General features: G+C 40.9%; 1 protein-coding gene across 1 annotated transcript in view; it reads right to left on the reverse strand.

Annotated features, from left to right (window-relative positions):
• Window positions 1-17,234, reverse strand: part of mdn1 (midasin AAA ATPase 1) — an 80,724-nt gene that overhangs the window by 60,183 nt on the left and 3,307 nt on the right. The window contains exons 5-18 of the mRNA XM_088626750.1: window positions 16,282-16,465; window positions 14,332-14,541; window positions 13,755-13,886; window positions 12,424-12,527; window positions 11,670-11,784; window positions 10,394-10,590; window positions 8,221-8,302; window positions 7,460-7,555; window positions 6,829-6,941; window positions 5,791-5,939; window positions 4,921-4,981; window positions 3,666-3,877; window positions 2,534-2,637; window positions 1,955-2,099 (exon numbers count right to left, since the gene is read on the reverse strand). Coding sequence (XP_088482876.1) covers window positions 1,955-2,099; window positions 2,534-2,637; window positions 3,666-3,877; window positions 4,921-4,981; window positions 5,791-5,939; window positions 6,829-6,941; window positions 7,460-7,555; window positions 8,221-8,302; window positions 10,394-10,590; window positions 11,670-11,784; window positions 12,424-12,527; window positions 13,755-13,886; window positions 14,332-14,541; window positions 16,282-16,465 — 1,904 coding nt within the window. The remainder of the gene's footprint in view (window positions 1-1,954; window positions 2,100-2,533; window positions 2,638-3,665; window positions 3,878-4,920; window positions 4,982-5,790; window positions 5,940-6,828; window positions 6,942-7,459; window positions 7,556-8,220; window positions 8,303-10,393; window positions 10,591-11,669; window positions 11,785-12,423; window positions 12,528-13,754; window positions 13,887-14,331; window positions 14,542-16,281; window positions 16,466-17,234) is intronic.

A 17,234-nucleotide genomic window follows, 5' to 3' on the forward strand; every position in this document is an offset into this window, starting at 1 on the left:
TATCCCGCGGCCAGCAGAGAAATCGTACTCCGTTGGGCCCCTGAGCAAGGCCCTTAACCCCAGCTGCTCTAGGGACACCGTCTAAATGGCTGACCCTGCGCTCTGACCCCAAGCTTCTCTCTCCCTAGCTGTGTGTCTCATGGAGAGCAAGCTGGGGTATGCAAAAAGACAAATTCCTAATACAAGAAATTGTATATGGCCAATAAAGTGATCTTATCTTATCCAGACATCCTTCCACACCACATTCATACAAGTGTACAGAAACAGAAAACCAAAAGACGAGACACTTTCTTCATTAACCGCAAGAGGGCGTTTTCAACTTCACAAAGCTGCAGTATGCAGTCGACTTTATAACCACAACTTCAACATATTGTACTTCTAAGTTACAAAATCTCCCAAGCACATATTATAAAAAAATAATACATTTATACACATACATTTGGCAAAGAAAAGAGAGACGGTTCTCAATTGTAACAGGTTTAATTGATGGTTCTTTACAGGTAATAATAATAATAATAATAATAATTGCTTACACTTATATAGCGCTTTTTCTGGACACTCCACTCAAAGCGCTTTACAGGTAATGGGGACTCCCCTCCACCACCACCAATGTGCAGCATCCACCTGGATGATGCGACGGCAGCCATAGTGCGCCAGAACGCTCACCACACATCAGCTATCAGTGGGGAGGAGAGCAGAGTAATGTAGCCAATTCATAGAGGGGGATTATTAGGAGGCCATGATTAGTAAGGGCCAATTGGAAATTTGGCCAGGACACCGGGGTACACCCCTACTCTTTTCGAGAAGAGCCCTGGGATTTTTAATGACCACAGAGAGTCAGGACCTCGGTTTTACATCTCATCCGAAGGACGGCGCCTGTTTACAGTATAGTGTCCCCATCACTATACTGGGGCATTAGGACCCACATGGACCACAGGGTGAGCGCCCCCTGCTGGCCCCACTAACACCTCTTCCAGCAGCAACCTTAGTTTTTCCCAGGAGGTCTCCCATCCAGGTACTGACCAGGCTCACACCTGCTTAGCTTCAGTGGGTTGCCAGTTGTGAGTTGCAGGGTGATATGGCTGCTGGTTAAGTGGTAAGTGGTAAGGTAGCACTTACCACTGTAAGGATTCCATTTACATTTCTCTGAACTGAATACATATACAGTAAAAAGCATAGGTATTGGGACAGCGGAGAGAAATTTGTCATCTTTGCGGTGTACAACTAAAAATATGAATTCTGAAGCGCACATAAATATTGTGACTGCCCATTTCCAGACACAAAAATATCTCCAACGCCTTTGGGCAAGTATTTACCCAGCTGCAAGACACTGACTGAAAACACACTTAATCAGTGGAAACTTCTGAACTGGCCAAGTCAGTCTCCTGATTTGAACTGTATAGAGCTGCATTACACTTACTGAAGAAGAAACTAAAAAGTAAAAAAAAAAACACAAATATGCAACAGCTGAAAGTGGCCGCAGTTAAGGCTTAGCAAAGCTACACAAAGGTGTCGCGGCACGACTTCTCCACCAACCCCGCCAGTCAGGAGGCGATCTGGGAGTTTGTCTCCAATCGGGGTGCAATTTACTCACTGGGATCAGAGAAACTGATTTGATTTCAGTTAACTAGTAAAGCAAAACCAACTTAGCAAGGATCCTAATGAAAAGGGCAGACATCCATAGAAAACACTTCCACAAACACAGTAATCTTTTAACAACCACTTATGCTTAATTAGGCTGACTTACCTGTAACTAAATGCTTGCTTATCCCTGTTAACACCTGGACGCGTTTCATCATTTTACAATAATCTGACACTCATCCACTTGACTACATGATTCAGTCATGCAGCACTGAGCGCTGAGGCTGAAGAGGTTATCAGCTGGTTTTGGGACTGTAGGTCAAGTTCCACCACTTTATTTCAGGCACCCTGTGACGAAGAGTACAGGACCTACCTGTGTCTCCCCTGTCCAGGAGCACCAGAGATCCTGCAGTTCCTTCCAGTAAGCCACTCAAACACTCCAAGGTCTCAGCTGCTGCTAAATTAATCTCGTCCAACAGGATCCACTCGCCTTTTTTAACAGCTTGTGCCAAGGTACCCTAAAAGAAACAAAAACATCTAAATCCAAGATCCTTAGTTTTCTTTTTGTGTGATATTTTATTATGCTGATATTTTATTATCCAATATTTTAGGCTTCTGTGCAGTTATGTAATGATTAGACAGGATAATCAACATATTTTATATTCACTGATTAAATTCTCTATATAAAAAATAAGAAACTGAAAAGTAAAAGCTTCTAAAAAGGATTTTGTGTTGAAGCAATTGGTAAATAATGCCTAGAGAGACTATACTATCATTAGTACATTTAATCATGAATATTAAATTATTCCTATTCCAATTCAAAAGTACTAGATTTCCAGTCAACTTTATACAGTCTTCTCCGGCCACAACAGAACATAAAAGTGTGTTGGAGAAATTTCCTTCACAAGAAAAACAAAAAAGAAAAAAAATAATATGTAGAAATGAAAATCACCTCCACAAAGGCGAAGACCAGAGCGGATTCGGACACTTTAATCTGTTGCTGGGCCTGGCTTAACCTCAGAGCAAGAGCCTCCCACTGTTCCTTCAGCAGCGCCGCTAACAAAGAGCACACAGCCGCAGGTTAAACAGGCCGAGAGGCCCACGTGCACATGACCAGACCCCCAGACCCCATACTGAAGCAAAGACACCTTTCACACACACAGGCATTTCAAACCACAACAAGATAGAATGATGGCTGCTCAGAGATGGTTTGCTCACATTTTAAAGGATTTTTTAGTGTCCCACTCACACTTGCAAGTGAATCGTTTTTGTTTTTAGAAGTTAGACGCCACAAGAGCAAAGAATATGCGCTCTCAACCCAATTCCTATTTTCGGGATCAACCACTGGTAATCGAGAACTCCGTACAACATAAAATGGCAGGGGATAATGTAACTAAAAGAGCTGTATATGGTGTTTTTCTTACACACTCTGTAATGGTTCAGTATCTGTAAAATACATGAAAAGTCTGGAATAAGTAGGGGTCTTAAAACTCTGGGGTCAACAACACTGGGATCCAGTCCTGTGTCTAGTTTGCCTCTTTAAAAGTAAGAAGGCAATAACAAGAACAACAACCAAAATCATACAAATACACAACTCTTGAACATGTGACATCAGTGGTCTTAACAGAAGCATTTGGTGTTGCATTTCTGATTGTGTAACTGCCACACTTGATACATGACGCACAGTCCATTTATTAATTTAGAAGTGACAGGGCAGCAGCAAAAAAGTTTGAAAAAACAAAAGGGAAATAAAAGTCTTAGGTGTTAATTAAAACAAAACTTTGCCCCTACGGTCACTAAATGGACTGTTGCTTTTTGTTTAACAGATTTGCGACACTCCATTCCCCAGGAAACTTGCCACCAGCCTCTGGGGTTGTGAATGGAAAGGTCTTGATTTTATCTGTGCGATAATTACTTTTTGGAATAAAAAACACGTTCACATGGTATGAAAATGGCCTTGTGAAAACAAAGCTGAATATGAGGGAATGTGCAGCGAGGAGACGAAAAGGATCACTGCTCCATTTCCAAGGTCTCAAACCCGTTGCTTATCCCAGTGGAGCTCACGGCGATGGTGGGACACGTACCGTTTTCTTTCTTGCTCACTTCTTTGCTGATGGCTGACCTACAGACGTGATTCATGAGCTTGAGCAGGTCAGGCCAGCGCTTCGCCTTGAAGCAGGTATTGACGTGTCCCAGGAAGGTCAGGTTTTGCTTCCTGGAAAAGGTCTGGGAAAATAAGTCCTCAAAGGCCTCCCGCAGGGGCAGGAGAATCAGTTTATGGTCCACTGGCTTGTACCTGAGGACAAGAACGGGAGAACATTAACAATACAATGCCAATCACCTTACACGTTAACACAAATACAGCACCACAGTTTTTACTATTGCAGCATTACATTATTTGTGTATGGAAGCTGTAAACCTAAGGTACACTATGTACTTGAAAAAGGAGGGCAGAAGCAAGCATACCTTGAACACCTAAGATACCTGCAGAGCCAAACAAATCTGTTTGGAAACAGGTAACTAGAGACCGGCCAGTACATAACCCCATCCCAATACAATTAATGACCCGTTGTAAACCATATAGCGATCAAACTTCCACTTGAATGAATAATGGGACAGAAAATACACATCTTGTAAAAGCCTCTGTGATCACATTGACGTAGAGAACACTCTGTCACATAACAGGTTCAGCATAACAGGTAACATCCCTGCAAGCTCATCTGGAGCCTGGAGTCACTATTATCACCCTACAAGGAACCCCTGGCCTGCAGTGGCCCCCCAGAGCCCCTTGGACCCCCCAGAGCCCCCTGGAGCCCAGCCCGCTGTAACCTGCCGAAAAGAGCAGTGCTTGGCCAGCCGTGTACTGCGGCCTGGAGATCACCAGCCACAGCCGAATACTGACTCAACTGACACAATGAGGGATGGATCCTGGACCGGTCCTCTCAGAAGCCCACATTTAGGGTCCTGATTTAAATGAAGACGCAACCCAGCTAACAATACTTCAGAAAGGAATCCAATCTGAAATATTACTGGACTTGTATTTGGTGCTGTAAGAACTCATTTTCATGACTGGGAATACGACCTGCCTATTTGAAAACCATTTCAGATTTGAGGCTTGGGCTCCTGTTCTCATGATGGTGTTCAGTGATTACAGCATGAAAGGGCACAAGCTAAACTTTAACAGGCAGAATCACAAACGAAAGTTCAGACCGGTATGATCTGAACACACTGCGCGCACACTGCGACCCTCAATCATTTCACTGGATGACTACGATAAGGCTTTCACCACCATAAATGTCAGGAAACATCGTTGAAAATAAGTGCAGCTCTTTCACTCACCCTCCTAAGAGGTCTGCCGTGTCGCTCTGCTGGTTCATGTTTACAACCCGTAACCTGTGGCCTGCAATATGAAAGACCATGACTTTAATTTCTGTTATTCTTGCAGCTTTATATTACATGCAATACACATTTGAAAACATAGATGTAAAACATGGAATGGGAACTTCAAAATACAGAAACACACAGAAATAATGACTGACTAGAATTTACCCTGAGCAGTGGTGACTTTCTGCAGAATAGTGACGAGAGGGGTGGCCACACCTGGTGTGGGAGAAGCGGTCAGGGCTGGGAGTTGGGAAACCGGGTCACCCTTAAATGATCCATTTGTAAAGAACTGAAACACGAGTTTTTATCAATTAAAGTTCATCTGGTCCTCTGGAGGCAAGGACGGACAGCGGTGGGCTGAGAGCGTTGCACCGTGTTCGATTTTCATTTCAGATAAAGTTTAGAGTTCGCAACTGAAAACATCGCCTCCTTAAGCCGTCACAATGACTCTTCCAAGTGCTTACAAATTGCTGGCGATGCGCAACACCCGCTAGACTGTGGCTCTGCAGGACCGATGTTGGCCACTCTTGGTTCAGGATAAGGTCGGGATCATAATGAAGCTCATGGCGAGAGCTGTGGCTAGCAGGAATGCCAATGCTCAGCTCAGGACTCAAACGAGATTTCAAGCTAGCGTTTGGCAGGAGGGTAGAAACTCCTCTTTCACTTCACAAACCGCACCCTGAACGAAAATGCTGGTGTGAAACGTTTCAGAAGACTCAAAATACAGAAAGAATACACAAAGAAAATACAGCTGCAGCAAGGCAATCTGCAGTCAGGAAATGTTCCCGACTGGCTCCTCCAGTACAAGAAGCGGTCAGCGCTCACCTGTGATGCCTGCAAGGTACTGGACTGTGGAGGTCTTGCCAGTTCCCGTTTCTCCCACCAGCAGAATGGGTTCACCTTTGTTCACGCACACCGACAGCTGCTCCAGCAGAACAGACGAAGGCCGAGTGGCTGCAAATGTCTGCTTCTCTCTGGGGGGAAAAAAAAACTTTCTTTCTGCTCCGGTTGCTAAAAGATGATTCATTGTGCCTTCAGCATTTCCAACTGATACAGAATGAGCGACCAGTAAACTTAAAGGCAAACTGATTTTTCCACCCCCCCCCAAAAAAAAAACACAATACAGAAATGTCCAAATATGTTCCTGAAGTCTTCAATGTTTTGGTGAGAAAAAAAGTAATTACCCATTTAATCAATAAACATTAAAACTAATAACTACAAAGCTGAAAAGATGAGTATATACCATACACAAGATACTTTAATAATCCAAACTTGACTGAATCAATTCCACTTTCAAAGCAACACATAACATTTAGTATTTATAGTATTTTAAAAAAAAGCACATGCATAACCATTACAAGGCTCACTTTATATCATTCTCTGTTTGCACAGGCTGATTTTAGTTTTTATTCTTCAGGACTATAAAGTTACTTCCCATTTCAGCGCTGTGCTCAGGCTTAACAGACCCAATGAAACTACACTTTCTAAGACATTAACTGTTAAAATAAGTGCATTATTAAATATAGAACACGAAGGGACTTATATACACAGTATTTTTAATAATATATATATTTTTTTACTCATTTTATAAGACATTCTGTTGTGGGTTGACTCTGCTCCTCAATAGTCGATTAAGAAGGCTATCAATTGTTTTTTAAAGAAGTAGAGTTATAGGGATATAATAAGGGCACTTTTATATGCTGAGGGCAGAAGTTTTATCTATCATATGGGAGAGATCAGGAATCAATTCAATGTTTATTCAAATAACCAACAAGGAACTTAACACTCTGCAAGCATCTGTTGACCTGATCATCAGACTTGTATAAAGATCAGAGGACGGCCCGCAGTCCCAGACCAGCTTACACGTAGAGACGGATTGCTTCATTCTGTTTGCGGGCAACCGCGGCTCTGCCCACTGCCACTTCCATCTCCGACAGCCTAATCGCTGGCTTGTACATCTTGCAGAAGTGTTCCGCCTGTTGCAAGAAGAGCACCATGTCCATTAACTAGCCCACTGACCAGGCCAAGCCCAAACCATTTGACATTTTTCATTTGTGGTTTAAAATCTTTCAAACAATTACACAAATTACAAATAGTTTTAATCTGCAGACCCCTCAATGTAATCAAAACAGTCTATATAAAATCAAAATGCAATTATGGCTCTTTAAAGCCAACTGGTTTATTAGACCCTATATACTAATCTTCAGCAATGAGATCAATATACTGTAGCCTGGTAATGTAAAAATCTTGACTTCTTAAAGTTTTACAAATGAGAACTGAGCTTGTTTTAAACAAGGGACCATCTATTTACAGTATTTGAAACTAAGCAAATCTCTTATTCAAGTCTGTAAAACATTAGTGATGTAAATGTGAAAGGTCTTAAGGTGACACTGCACTCGGGAGTCTCGTGCACATTCACTGAAGCAAGTGGTTACTGCTGATAAGGGCCTGATGGATGGCCACAGCTGTTCACAATGAACCATTTAATCAATACCTTTTCTTTTGAAATGTTGAGTTTGCTCCCGATGATTTCTGCAGTTCTCTGCCTCCTCTCGGGATTAGACAGCATAGCAGCAAAACAATCCAGTGCCTAAGAAAAGAGACAGTTTATCAGATGAACACAGCGCTCATTGCTAAATAAAATAAAGCACAAAAGACACTTGCTATTATTCTGGTCCTACTCCACAAAGATTAAAACAGAATTCGCTATCAATCTACTCATCTTTATTGTTTTGAGGATTATCAGCTCAATCTAGTAAAAGATGAAGTGAGTTAAAAGGGCAAAATGATTGAGATAATATAACAGTCACTTATACAAAGTGCTGTATCCTGTAAGGAATCATAAATCTGCAAAGAATAATTAGGTTGTTAAACAGGTATACAGTTTTTAACATTTTCAAGCCTTATGTTGCAGTAACTGTAACGTTGTCAATTTTCTAGCATCTGGTACACAGTGCATCATTTATTAAGATTTTAGTGGGGCTCATACAGATTTTCAACTGCTTCATGAACCCCTCCGATCTACCCGTTTAAGGACGAGCAATTGAGAAGCCAAAGCGTAAACCACAAATGCAAACCCGAGCCAGACACCCTCATGTGCTACAAGAGGGGGTCAGCTAAATTCCTTATACAACTGAATCGCAAGGTCCCAAAAAATCAACGACTGGGCATCCTGAGTCTCCCGCTAGCAAAGCGAACGCTGCAGCTGAACCAACAACCTCACCCCGGGTGAACCCCAGGCCTCTGGAAGCTTACCTCTTGGAACACATTGAGTGCAGTGGAGGATGAAGTGCTGTCAAAGTTATTGGCAATTCTTTCGCACCACTTCAACAAGTCTCTGAAAGAGTTTTGGACAAGAAAACGGGAATAAGCTCAACAACAGACAGGCGGGCAGGTAAATACGAAGGTTGTCATCCAAGAAGGCTGCCCTCACACGACACATGCGACCTCTGCGGTCCCTGTACTGAGGAAAAGCCAATCGATCTCCCATCGACTGCGGCAGGACACAGCGGAAAGCTAATTAAAAGCCAGAGGGCTCGTTATCTGATGTGAAGTACGAAGCGAACTTGGTACAACGCTGCTGTCAGGAGGACTCATAGACAGGAAGATTTTAATAATCCTTTATTTTCCTATCCTTAAAACACTGCTTCTGTGGTATTATTCAAATGTGCAAAATGGTTCCCTGCCATTGAAATGTGCCTCACAATGTTAACATTCACCGTGTTCATCGTGAAGTCAGGAGAATAACCTCTCCATAATATTTGATATTTCAAGTAACTTTGCTTCCCATCATGTTATCATTTCTTCCATCCGGGTTTTGTCCAGGATGATATAAAGGGATGCTATTGCTAGGTAAATACAAGACACTGGGTCCAACACAAAATATATAGAGCTTCTACAAAGCTAGTGTGTAAAAGAATCGAAGCATTATTGCAAAAAACTAACTAACTTTGCTTTTAGAAACATATTTATGGATGTTGAAGGTGACATCTTTGCGTCTTTTCAACTTATTTAGCTGAAAACAACAGCGCTTTATCAGAAATTATACAGAGCAACATATTTCTAATCTTGCCCATAAAGACCTAAGATGACCCAACCCATCCACTCTTTATAGAACATACTCTCCTACCCTGTGGAGGGTGATACCAGATCCCCTCTATAAAGACAAAGAGAGAATTTACTTCCTTTATAAATAAAAGCATAATTAATTATAATAATTAGAAGTTTGTTTGTGGGTAAGGATGTTATTATTAATGTTGTTGTATTAGACATTTTACCTTCTAATTGACTATTTTTCTTATGGTATTGGACTGAGCTCTGACAGAGCAATGTTGTTAAATGTTGTTGTGCAGCCTAGTATTGTACTCTTGCTGTATTATCGTCATATACAGTATGTTACAGTATATAGGAAAATGAAAAGCTTTATTCCATGCTGAAAGGAAAAGAAACAAGAATGTTTTGGCTGTGCAGCCTTTTTCAGGTGTCAACATATATATGAGCTATTGATGTGTGGCTCCCTTAGGCAATAAAGGTTCACTCAATTCTATTCTCAATAATAACCCACACAATAGCAGATGATTCAAGCGTTATGTGATTCTTAAACTAACTAGCTGAAAATTCTTTGATTTTTACAATTTGATAATCAGATTTTATTTTTTTAGAAGTCCAAAACTCTTTAAAGAGCATTTACTTCCTTTATACCTAAAAGCATTCAATTGTTGAATAATGAAAAGATTGTTTGCAGATAGGGATCTCATTATTATTGCTGTTGTATTAGACATTTTACCAGTTAATCGTCTGTTTTTAATCTTACGATACTGGATTGTGTTCTGAGTGAGCAATGTTGTTCAATATTGTTTTGTATCACAGTATTGTACTGCTGCTGTACTGTATTATTGTCATATATGTTATATATTAAGAGCTCTTGATGCGCAAGAAAAGCTCCCAATAAAGGTTAATTGAATTTCAATTCTCAATAATAATTACCAGTACAATGTGAGAGGATTCAAGCATTATGATGTGCGTCTTAAATTAACCATCTGAAAATTCTTTGGTTTTTATAATTTGGTAATCAGGTTTTATTTTCTTTATAGAAGTCCAAAACTGGATTTGTCAATGTCAATTAATTTGGCCTTACAATACATATACTGTGTACAATACTGTTCCACCACCACGTGAACAAACTCACACACTCTACCTAAATAAGCAGTGTTGAGTAGTTCACCCTTTCCCCCCCACTGTAAGCCTTTCAGTGCCCATAGCAGAGTCAGCATCAAGCATAATAACCAAACAAGTTTTTTGCAGAGAACGTACATGATAATAGATAATAACACGTGACTGATAATAGTATGAAGTTAAACACAGCAATAAATATGCTAATGGAACCAGAACTGATGGTGAACAGAATTCCCTGCTGCCGAGCTCCTACCTCAGAGACAAGCCTCTGCCCTCAAGGCCTGCTCCTCTGTCCTCCATTTTGGTTGGAAACATGTCAACAGTCGGATGACTTCCTTTGCTACATGAGGAGAAATTTTCAGACTCGCGTTTGTCTCCAGTCAACTGGCAAAAGATGTCTAGAAGTCGGTCTATCACAATGGATAGATTAGGATATCTCTTAAGCATCACCTGTTAAAATATGTTTAAAGAAGAAAATTTGGTGTTATACCGATATACTTAATCATAACTTGACATTCATTACAAAGGTTCACAAAACCTCAGAAGACATGTATTTCATTCCCATTTTACATGTTTATTCACTCCTTCGAATATTTTCTTTTTCACACTTAGATCCTTGATTATCTACTATAAGCATAAATAATAAGTGGCATTCTACCACATTTTAATCGTTGATCTTTACTAGTTCTAGAACTTACTAATAATATAAGCTTCCTCGTTCCTCTTTCTGGTTACTTACACCTCCATTCTCCAATGGAGAAAGCCTAAAAGTCTCCCTTAAACCGGTGAAGCAATGTCATTTTTCTCCACCTAAATGGAGGCGTAGTCAGTCTACTGGTATTTAATGTGTGAACCATCACCCAGGTGGGTGCTACATTTCAGTGTCAACTGAGATCTTTGTGATGAAAATGTACTCTATAAATGAACTATTTTTATACACACTTTAAAAGATCTTACTTCTAGTAAGCGAGATGTGAATATTATAGATGAAGAAATGTCTTGGAACCATACAGTATTAGTATAAATCTGTTGCCTAGTTCCCTAGTCCTTTGTACAGGCTTTGTCCAGGCAGCACTGTTAACATGTTGCGGGAATGTCCAATTAAGGTTACTTTGGAAACTGGTTTGTTCTTTTTTTTATCCACTGCTACGAATAAGAATACTATCAGCTGCTGATGAGTACTTTTACACAAATTATAACTTGAAACTTGGCTCAACAACTGAAAGCATGTCTCCCACCACAGCAGAAAAAATGTTGGTGCTGTGCTGGGAGACTGTATATGAACCCTGCTGCCGCTGGTATCCATGGCGACGCAGGAGTGCTGCAGCTGAAACAGTCAAATCCTGACTGCAAAGTGCCTTTATCACAGCTGTCTAATACTGCTTGAGGGGCGCTCATGGTGTAGAGCTTTGTTGTTCGTTTGTTCTCATTTTAGAGAAACTTCAACTAATAAAAACACTAGTTCACAAGAAAAAAATAAATAATTCCATGAACACTATCATCTTCTGATACAACGATTTTGATCTCACCTCCTTCAGTTCCTCTTGGCTCATACTGGTGAGCTGTATCCTGGCCCAGTGTTTATCCAAAAGAGCTGCGTGGCTGTTCTGTGGCCTGTACAAGCCCCCACCACTGCTCAACAACCTTCAAATCAATAGAAAAATAAAAGACATGAGACAAAAAACTATCATAAAATAACAGTTATTTCCACTACCACATTCTCATTTGGACAGCACCATGGAGTTAGGACTGGACTCAGGACTCTGGACTCAAAGGTCATGGCTTTAAACCTGAGCTAGCACACTGCCGTTTCACCCCGATTCAAACTGCTCCAGCCAAAGCATTATCAATGGGTACTTCTTGAGGTAGAGCTTTTACAACGAGTAAATCTAAATTGACTTGGTTAAAATGATTTAAAAAAACGCAATATTTTGTCATAGTAAAATTACAGTTCTATAACATGTCAAAATATTTCAGATACACTGATTCGATAGAAAAATAAAGGTCAAGGTAAACTATTTGCTTTACAATGTGATGAAAACACTGCTCTGATCGTGACTTAGTGACTCAGTCAGAGCAAAGCCCTGGGGCAGAGGAAGAATATTCTGCTGTATGAGGAGAGGGGAAATGCTGTACCTCAGACTTTGACAAGCTACGTATAAACGTCATTAAAAACTTCATGTTTAACTCTCACTATTTAAGAAAAAGAAAGGAAACTTCGATCTCTCTTTCACTTTCAGGAATTTCCTCTTGCTGCTCAGAGAGCTCCCGATGATTTCTCACCTCCTTGTTGCAAAGAACTGAAAGCCCGGGGCCACTTCGATACAGTCTCCGCGGCCAGGGATCACGAGTTTCTTGTTCTCCATCAGAGGGATCAGCACAGAGATCTGCAGTACAAACACAGTGAGCGGCAGAATGATCACTGAAACCACCAGCGGTGAACTTCTCATTGATTCAAGAGCTAATTTGCTTCATTTTATTCCCCACAATGGCCTATGGTCATTTAGATATACTTACATTATCTAGCACGTAAAATTCACATGAATACACAGGGGGGTACTGACAGATGTTGAAGGTAGGGACCAGAGAAGGGCTACTTACACTGACATGACTTATAATTAATTTCACTTATATGGCGTTCTTCTGGACACAAAGTGCTTTACAGGTAATGGGGACTTCCCTCCACTACCAGACTGTACCAGTACGCTCCCCACACACCAGCTATCAGTGGGGAGGAGAGCAGAGTGATGAAGCCAGTTCATAGATGGGGATTATTAGGCCATGATGTACAGAGGTGAGGGGGGAATTTGGAAATTTGGATTTTCTTCTCAAGAAAATAATGTAAAATAGGAAAGATAAGGATGTGGACCTGAGAACATGCACAACTCAATTTTCTCCTCATAAGAAATAATGGAATATGGTAGGAAAAGAGACTATAAGTTAGAGTAACATTGGGTATTATGTGTGGTGATCCAGAAACTGTACATGTACAGTACAGGTATTTTACTGTATAACACACATGCATATTTAGAACAATTTCTGAGCTTATAACATCATTTTCATCAACCAAACACCTAATTGAAATCTGCATTAAACTCTTTTTCTTATATTATAGATATTTTATTCAGGATTAATAGAAAACCATACTTAGATTACATTTTAAGACCTTAAACTATAACCTCTCACACTTAAAAAAATGTAAGAATTATTTTAATAGAAACCCATTATAGTGCACAAAAACATTTTAAAAATAAATTTGCCTTGATACATCAATCATTTTTATGATCTTGAGAAGCCGACGAGTTGTGGTCCTTTGACCTAATGATATATAACATAAGACAACTCAGACAGGACGTAAGGAATAGATGGTAACCCAACACTGATGCAAAATGCTGTACCGTATGACTTTGCAGTCTTTTTTCAAAAGAAATTCACAAAATGACTAAGTTAGGGCACTTTTCCCAAACTCACATCTTTTACTTTTTGAGTAACCAATTGTAAAATCTTATCATTTCAACTCCCTGAATTTATACAAACCTAACTGGACAACCAGACCTCTCTGCACTAGATTTACACCTAAAGCCTACTGTTTGCCCCCACTTGAAAATACCCACCACATCTAAAGGGGCATGATCGATGTCTTCTAGGAGGATCCAGTGACCACTGGCTACAGCTTGTGTCAAAGTGCCAGGCTGCCAGACAAACTTTCCAGGAACATCCGTACAGCGATACATTCCCAGCAACATCTGTGATAAAACACAAACAAAACAAAGTTGCTTCAGTATTGTACTTCATTGTATCTCCACAATTAGAAATAACACACAACCATTCCTGAGCAGAATGCTGCTTCTCCAGATGAGTGTCTCAGAAAGAGAAAGTGCATTCCAGAAGCACAGGGTTACTCTCCTCCGCGAATGAACCGCAGAGAAGTTGTGCTGTCTGGAGAAACCAGACCAAGAGCAGGGAACTATAAGGCAGCACTGCTAACTACCATACAACCATTCTGCACAAAATAATAGCATACACAAACCTTTAAAAGACACCATTTTTAAACCAGCAACCATTATGGAAGCCCACACAGAAGGAGAGAGAAGAAACACACATTTCCTTTTGTCCATTTAACCTTTGATAGGTACCAATAGGTGTCAAACCCACGGCTTCAACCGATGTTTAGCTATTATTTTTTTTTACCTTGCTGTCTGTTTGATCTCCAAGTTGCACCTTCAGAATTTCTGGAGGCTTTAGGTGCCCAGTCACTTCAGCCAGGTATTCTACCAGAGCGGTTTTGCCACATCCAATGGGCCCTTCCAGCAGCACAGCCTTCTGGGAGGCAACAGCCATAGCGAGCCTTTGCAGGCTTTGGCAGGTAGAATCCACCAACACAATGTCTTTCGCACGGCCCTGTAAAGTCAAAAACACAAGCTAAATCACCACATACTTTATTCTGAGGTTTAAATGTGCATCTGAAAATGTAGTGTTAACACCTCGTTCCCTAAGACCATGAGAAAATGTTTTCTTATCTTAATTGATAAAAAACACAATCTTTAAAACTGATGCTGTCAGCAAAACAGAAACATTTAACTATAACTTAAGGATAAAAAATAAAGTCTTCACTACCACATAGTCTAAGATTGCCATCACGCTAACTTATCCTACATACCGTACTTTTTCAGTTCTATTATGCTATACACCATTGTCTATGAAGTGTTCTAATGTTTTATTTAATCTCTTATTTAACCAGGCAACTCCATTAAGAACAAGTTCACATTCATCCATTATACAACTGTGGAGTAAAAATCCACCGGAGACCTTTTTGCTGAGCAGAAGACGAGTTCATTGTATGTTCGGCTAAAGAGAAGCACCTTCCTTGCAATTAGGAAGATGGTTCCCTCAAGAGAAGTTACAGCTGACCTTTTATACACTTCCTTGATAGGGAACACAGCTTAATTCTCAAAAGAAAAAACTTCAGTCTTAATTAATTTCTATTGGTTAAGCAAACTTCTGCTTTAATGTGAAACTTTTATGGAAGATGTCTATGTAACTAAGCTATATCAGTGTTTTCTTCAGGCAGGTAGTTATAATTGGCCTTCTACACAAAGTTAATTCTTTGGGATTCTTAAAACCAGCGTTCTTTGTGTCTGCAGGCCCCTAGTCTTATCAGCAGCAGATACTGAAATGTTACAGCTAGCAGTTTTACTGAACAGAGAAAGAATTTTAACCCTTCACAACAAACAAATTTTCTCTAACAATCCTAGTATTTTGCTCAAGAGCACAACAGCAGCGTCCCATCTAGGGAACTGAACCCGCAACTCTACGATGCAGAGACCAGGGCCCCAATAAAACTCCACACGGATGTCCCTAGCCACTTTTCCTTTGACTTCAAAATGGCATGTTACAAGTGGAGGAAGAAAATACCCGCTGAAAAATCTTCTCAGAAAACCTGCTTGGAAACTTGACTGAGAAGCACTTTTAGACAATACTAACCAGGCCCAGACCATTTGGAAAGGCCCTGCACTCTGGAAAATATAACAATAACCAAACAAAATCACTTGGAAAGTGCATTAGTGAATTAAAAATGGATGCTTTATGCTTTTCATAAGCAAACTACAGAGTGCTACATAGTGCTTTCTATTGCTAACCAATTGTACTATCAAAAATTGGCTCCTGAGGAGCTGCTTTAAGGCAGGCAAGTTTAAGTTGAAGCAATTGGTCCACTGAGTGGACATCAGTGTTTACAAATAAAAATGAAACAATATGCCTTGTAGCTGTTAAATCATCCCCTAATCTTGTTTCAATCTACCTTGCTATAGCTACTACTGTCACCACAGCTACAACAATTTCTGGACATCCCTTCATACCCTATTTTGCCCACTATTGCCCTACTGCCATCTATCCCAACACCACCCTGCAAAATGTCCATCTCGAGGTGCCATGGCAGAGCTCTCAGCTTACTGAACACAACTCTGATAAAAGCAACTGTTGGAACCCCTGCTTTTTAAAAAGGCAAAGATTCCCATGCAGTCGTCAAAACAGTCACACAAAACAAAAAACATTTCCATCACTTGTTACAAAAAAAACAAAAGCGATGCCTGATGCTCTACACAGGTTCGAATCTTGCTCCTGGACATTCTTAGCACCCACCTGCTCTCGGCTCCCGAGGGCCCTTCTTGGTAGCAGAACCCCACAGACTGCAACGACATTCTGGGACAGGTCATCAGGCCCGACCCGGTCCCGGGCGATCCCTCCCTGGTGTGTGGGTGGAGTGCCTGGGTTGGCCAGCATTAGGGCTTTTTCAACATTCTGCAGCTGCTCCTCCTCCAGGCTTCTGTATTAATCCAGAATGTGAAACACACACAAACACACACATCAGCACTTCAAGTCTGAGAGGACGAAACCCCAGCAATTACTATGAGACGAGTCGAATTCTGGTGCTTTCAAATAAACGTTGCACAAAATGTGAAACACATAAGTTCCATAAGTTTCCCCAAACGGTAAATACCTCGGCCGTGAAGAGAAAATCCCGATTAGGTCTAAATCAAAACATAACACTGCATGCTCCACAAGCATCCATTACTCTACAGTAGGGTGTATTCGTGAACCTCACTTATTCGTGATTCAGGGTTTTGGTTGGAAAAAGAGCAGAGCGGGATCAAATAGAACCGAAGATTTTTTTAAGCGCAGCTTTCAAATGTATTGCGCCACACACTAGGAGCGCTTGACACACCTGGCCCCTGAACACGCTTCTCCCTGCCCACGTACCCAGATCTCAGCGTGGTCTTGTTTTTATATCGTAACGGACACTCCGGGTTCTGTGTCGGCTGCGTGGGAATGACAGACTGGAGCCAACTTCCCAGGCTCACTGACAGTTTCATTACCCTTTGCATTACAGTGGAGTGTGCTAATCATGGAGGCCCGAGAGAAGAGGTGCAGGCATCGGCCAGGCACCAGGGAGGGATTCATGTTGTTTATTTGAAAATGGAGGCCGAGAGAAGAGGTGCAGGCATCGGCCAGGCACAGGGGAGGGATTCATGTTGTTTGAACTGATTACTATAAGTTTGTTTATCAGTGTTGTTTCTTTTAGTTGATTAATGTTA

Source organism: Lepisosteus platostomus, chromosome 3 (genome assembly GCF_059453375.1).
Source record: "Lepisosteus platostomus isolate fLepPlt1 chromosome 3, fLepPlt1.hap1, whole genome shotgun sequence".
In the NCBI taxonomy this organism is placed as follows: Eukaryota; Metazoa; Chordata; class Actinopteri; order Semionotiformes; family Lepisosteidae; genus Lepisosteus; species Lepisosteus platostomus.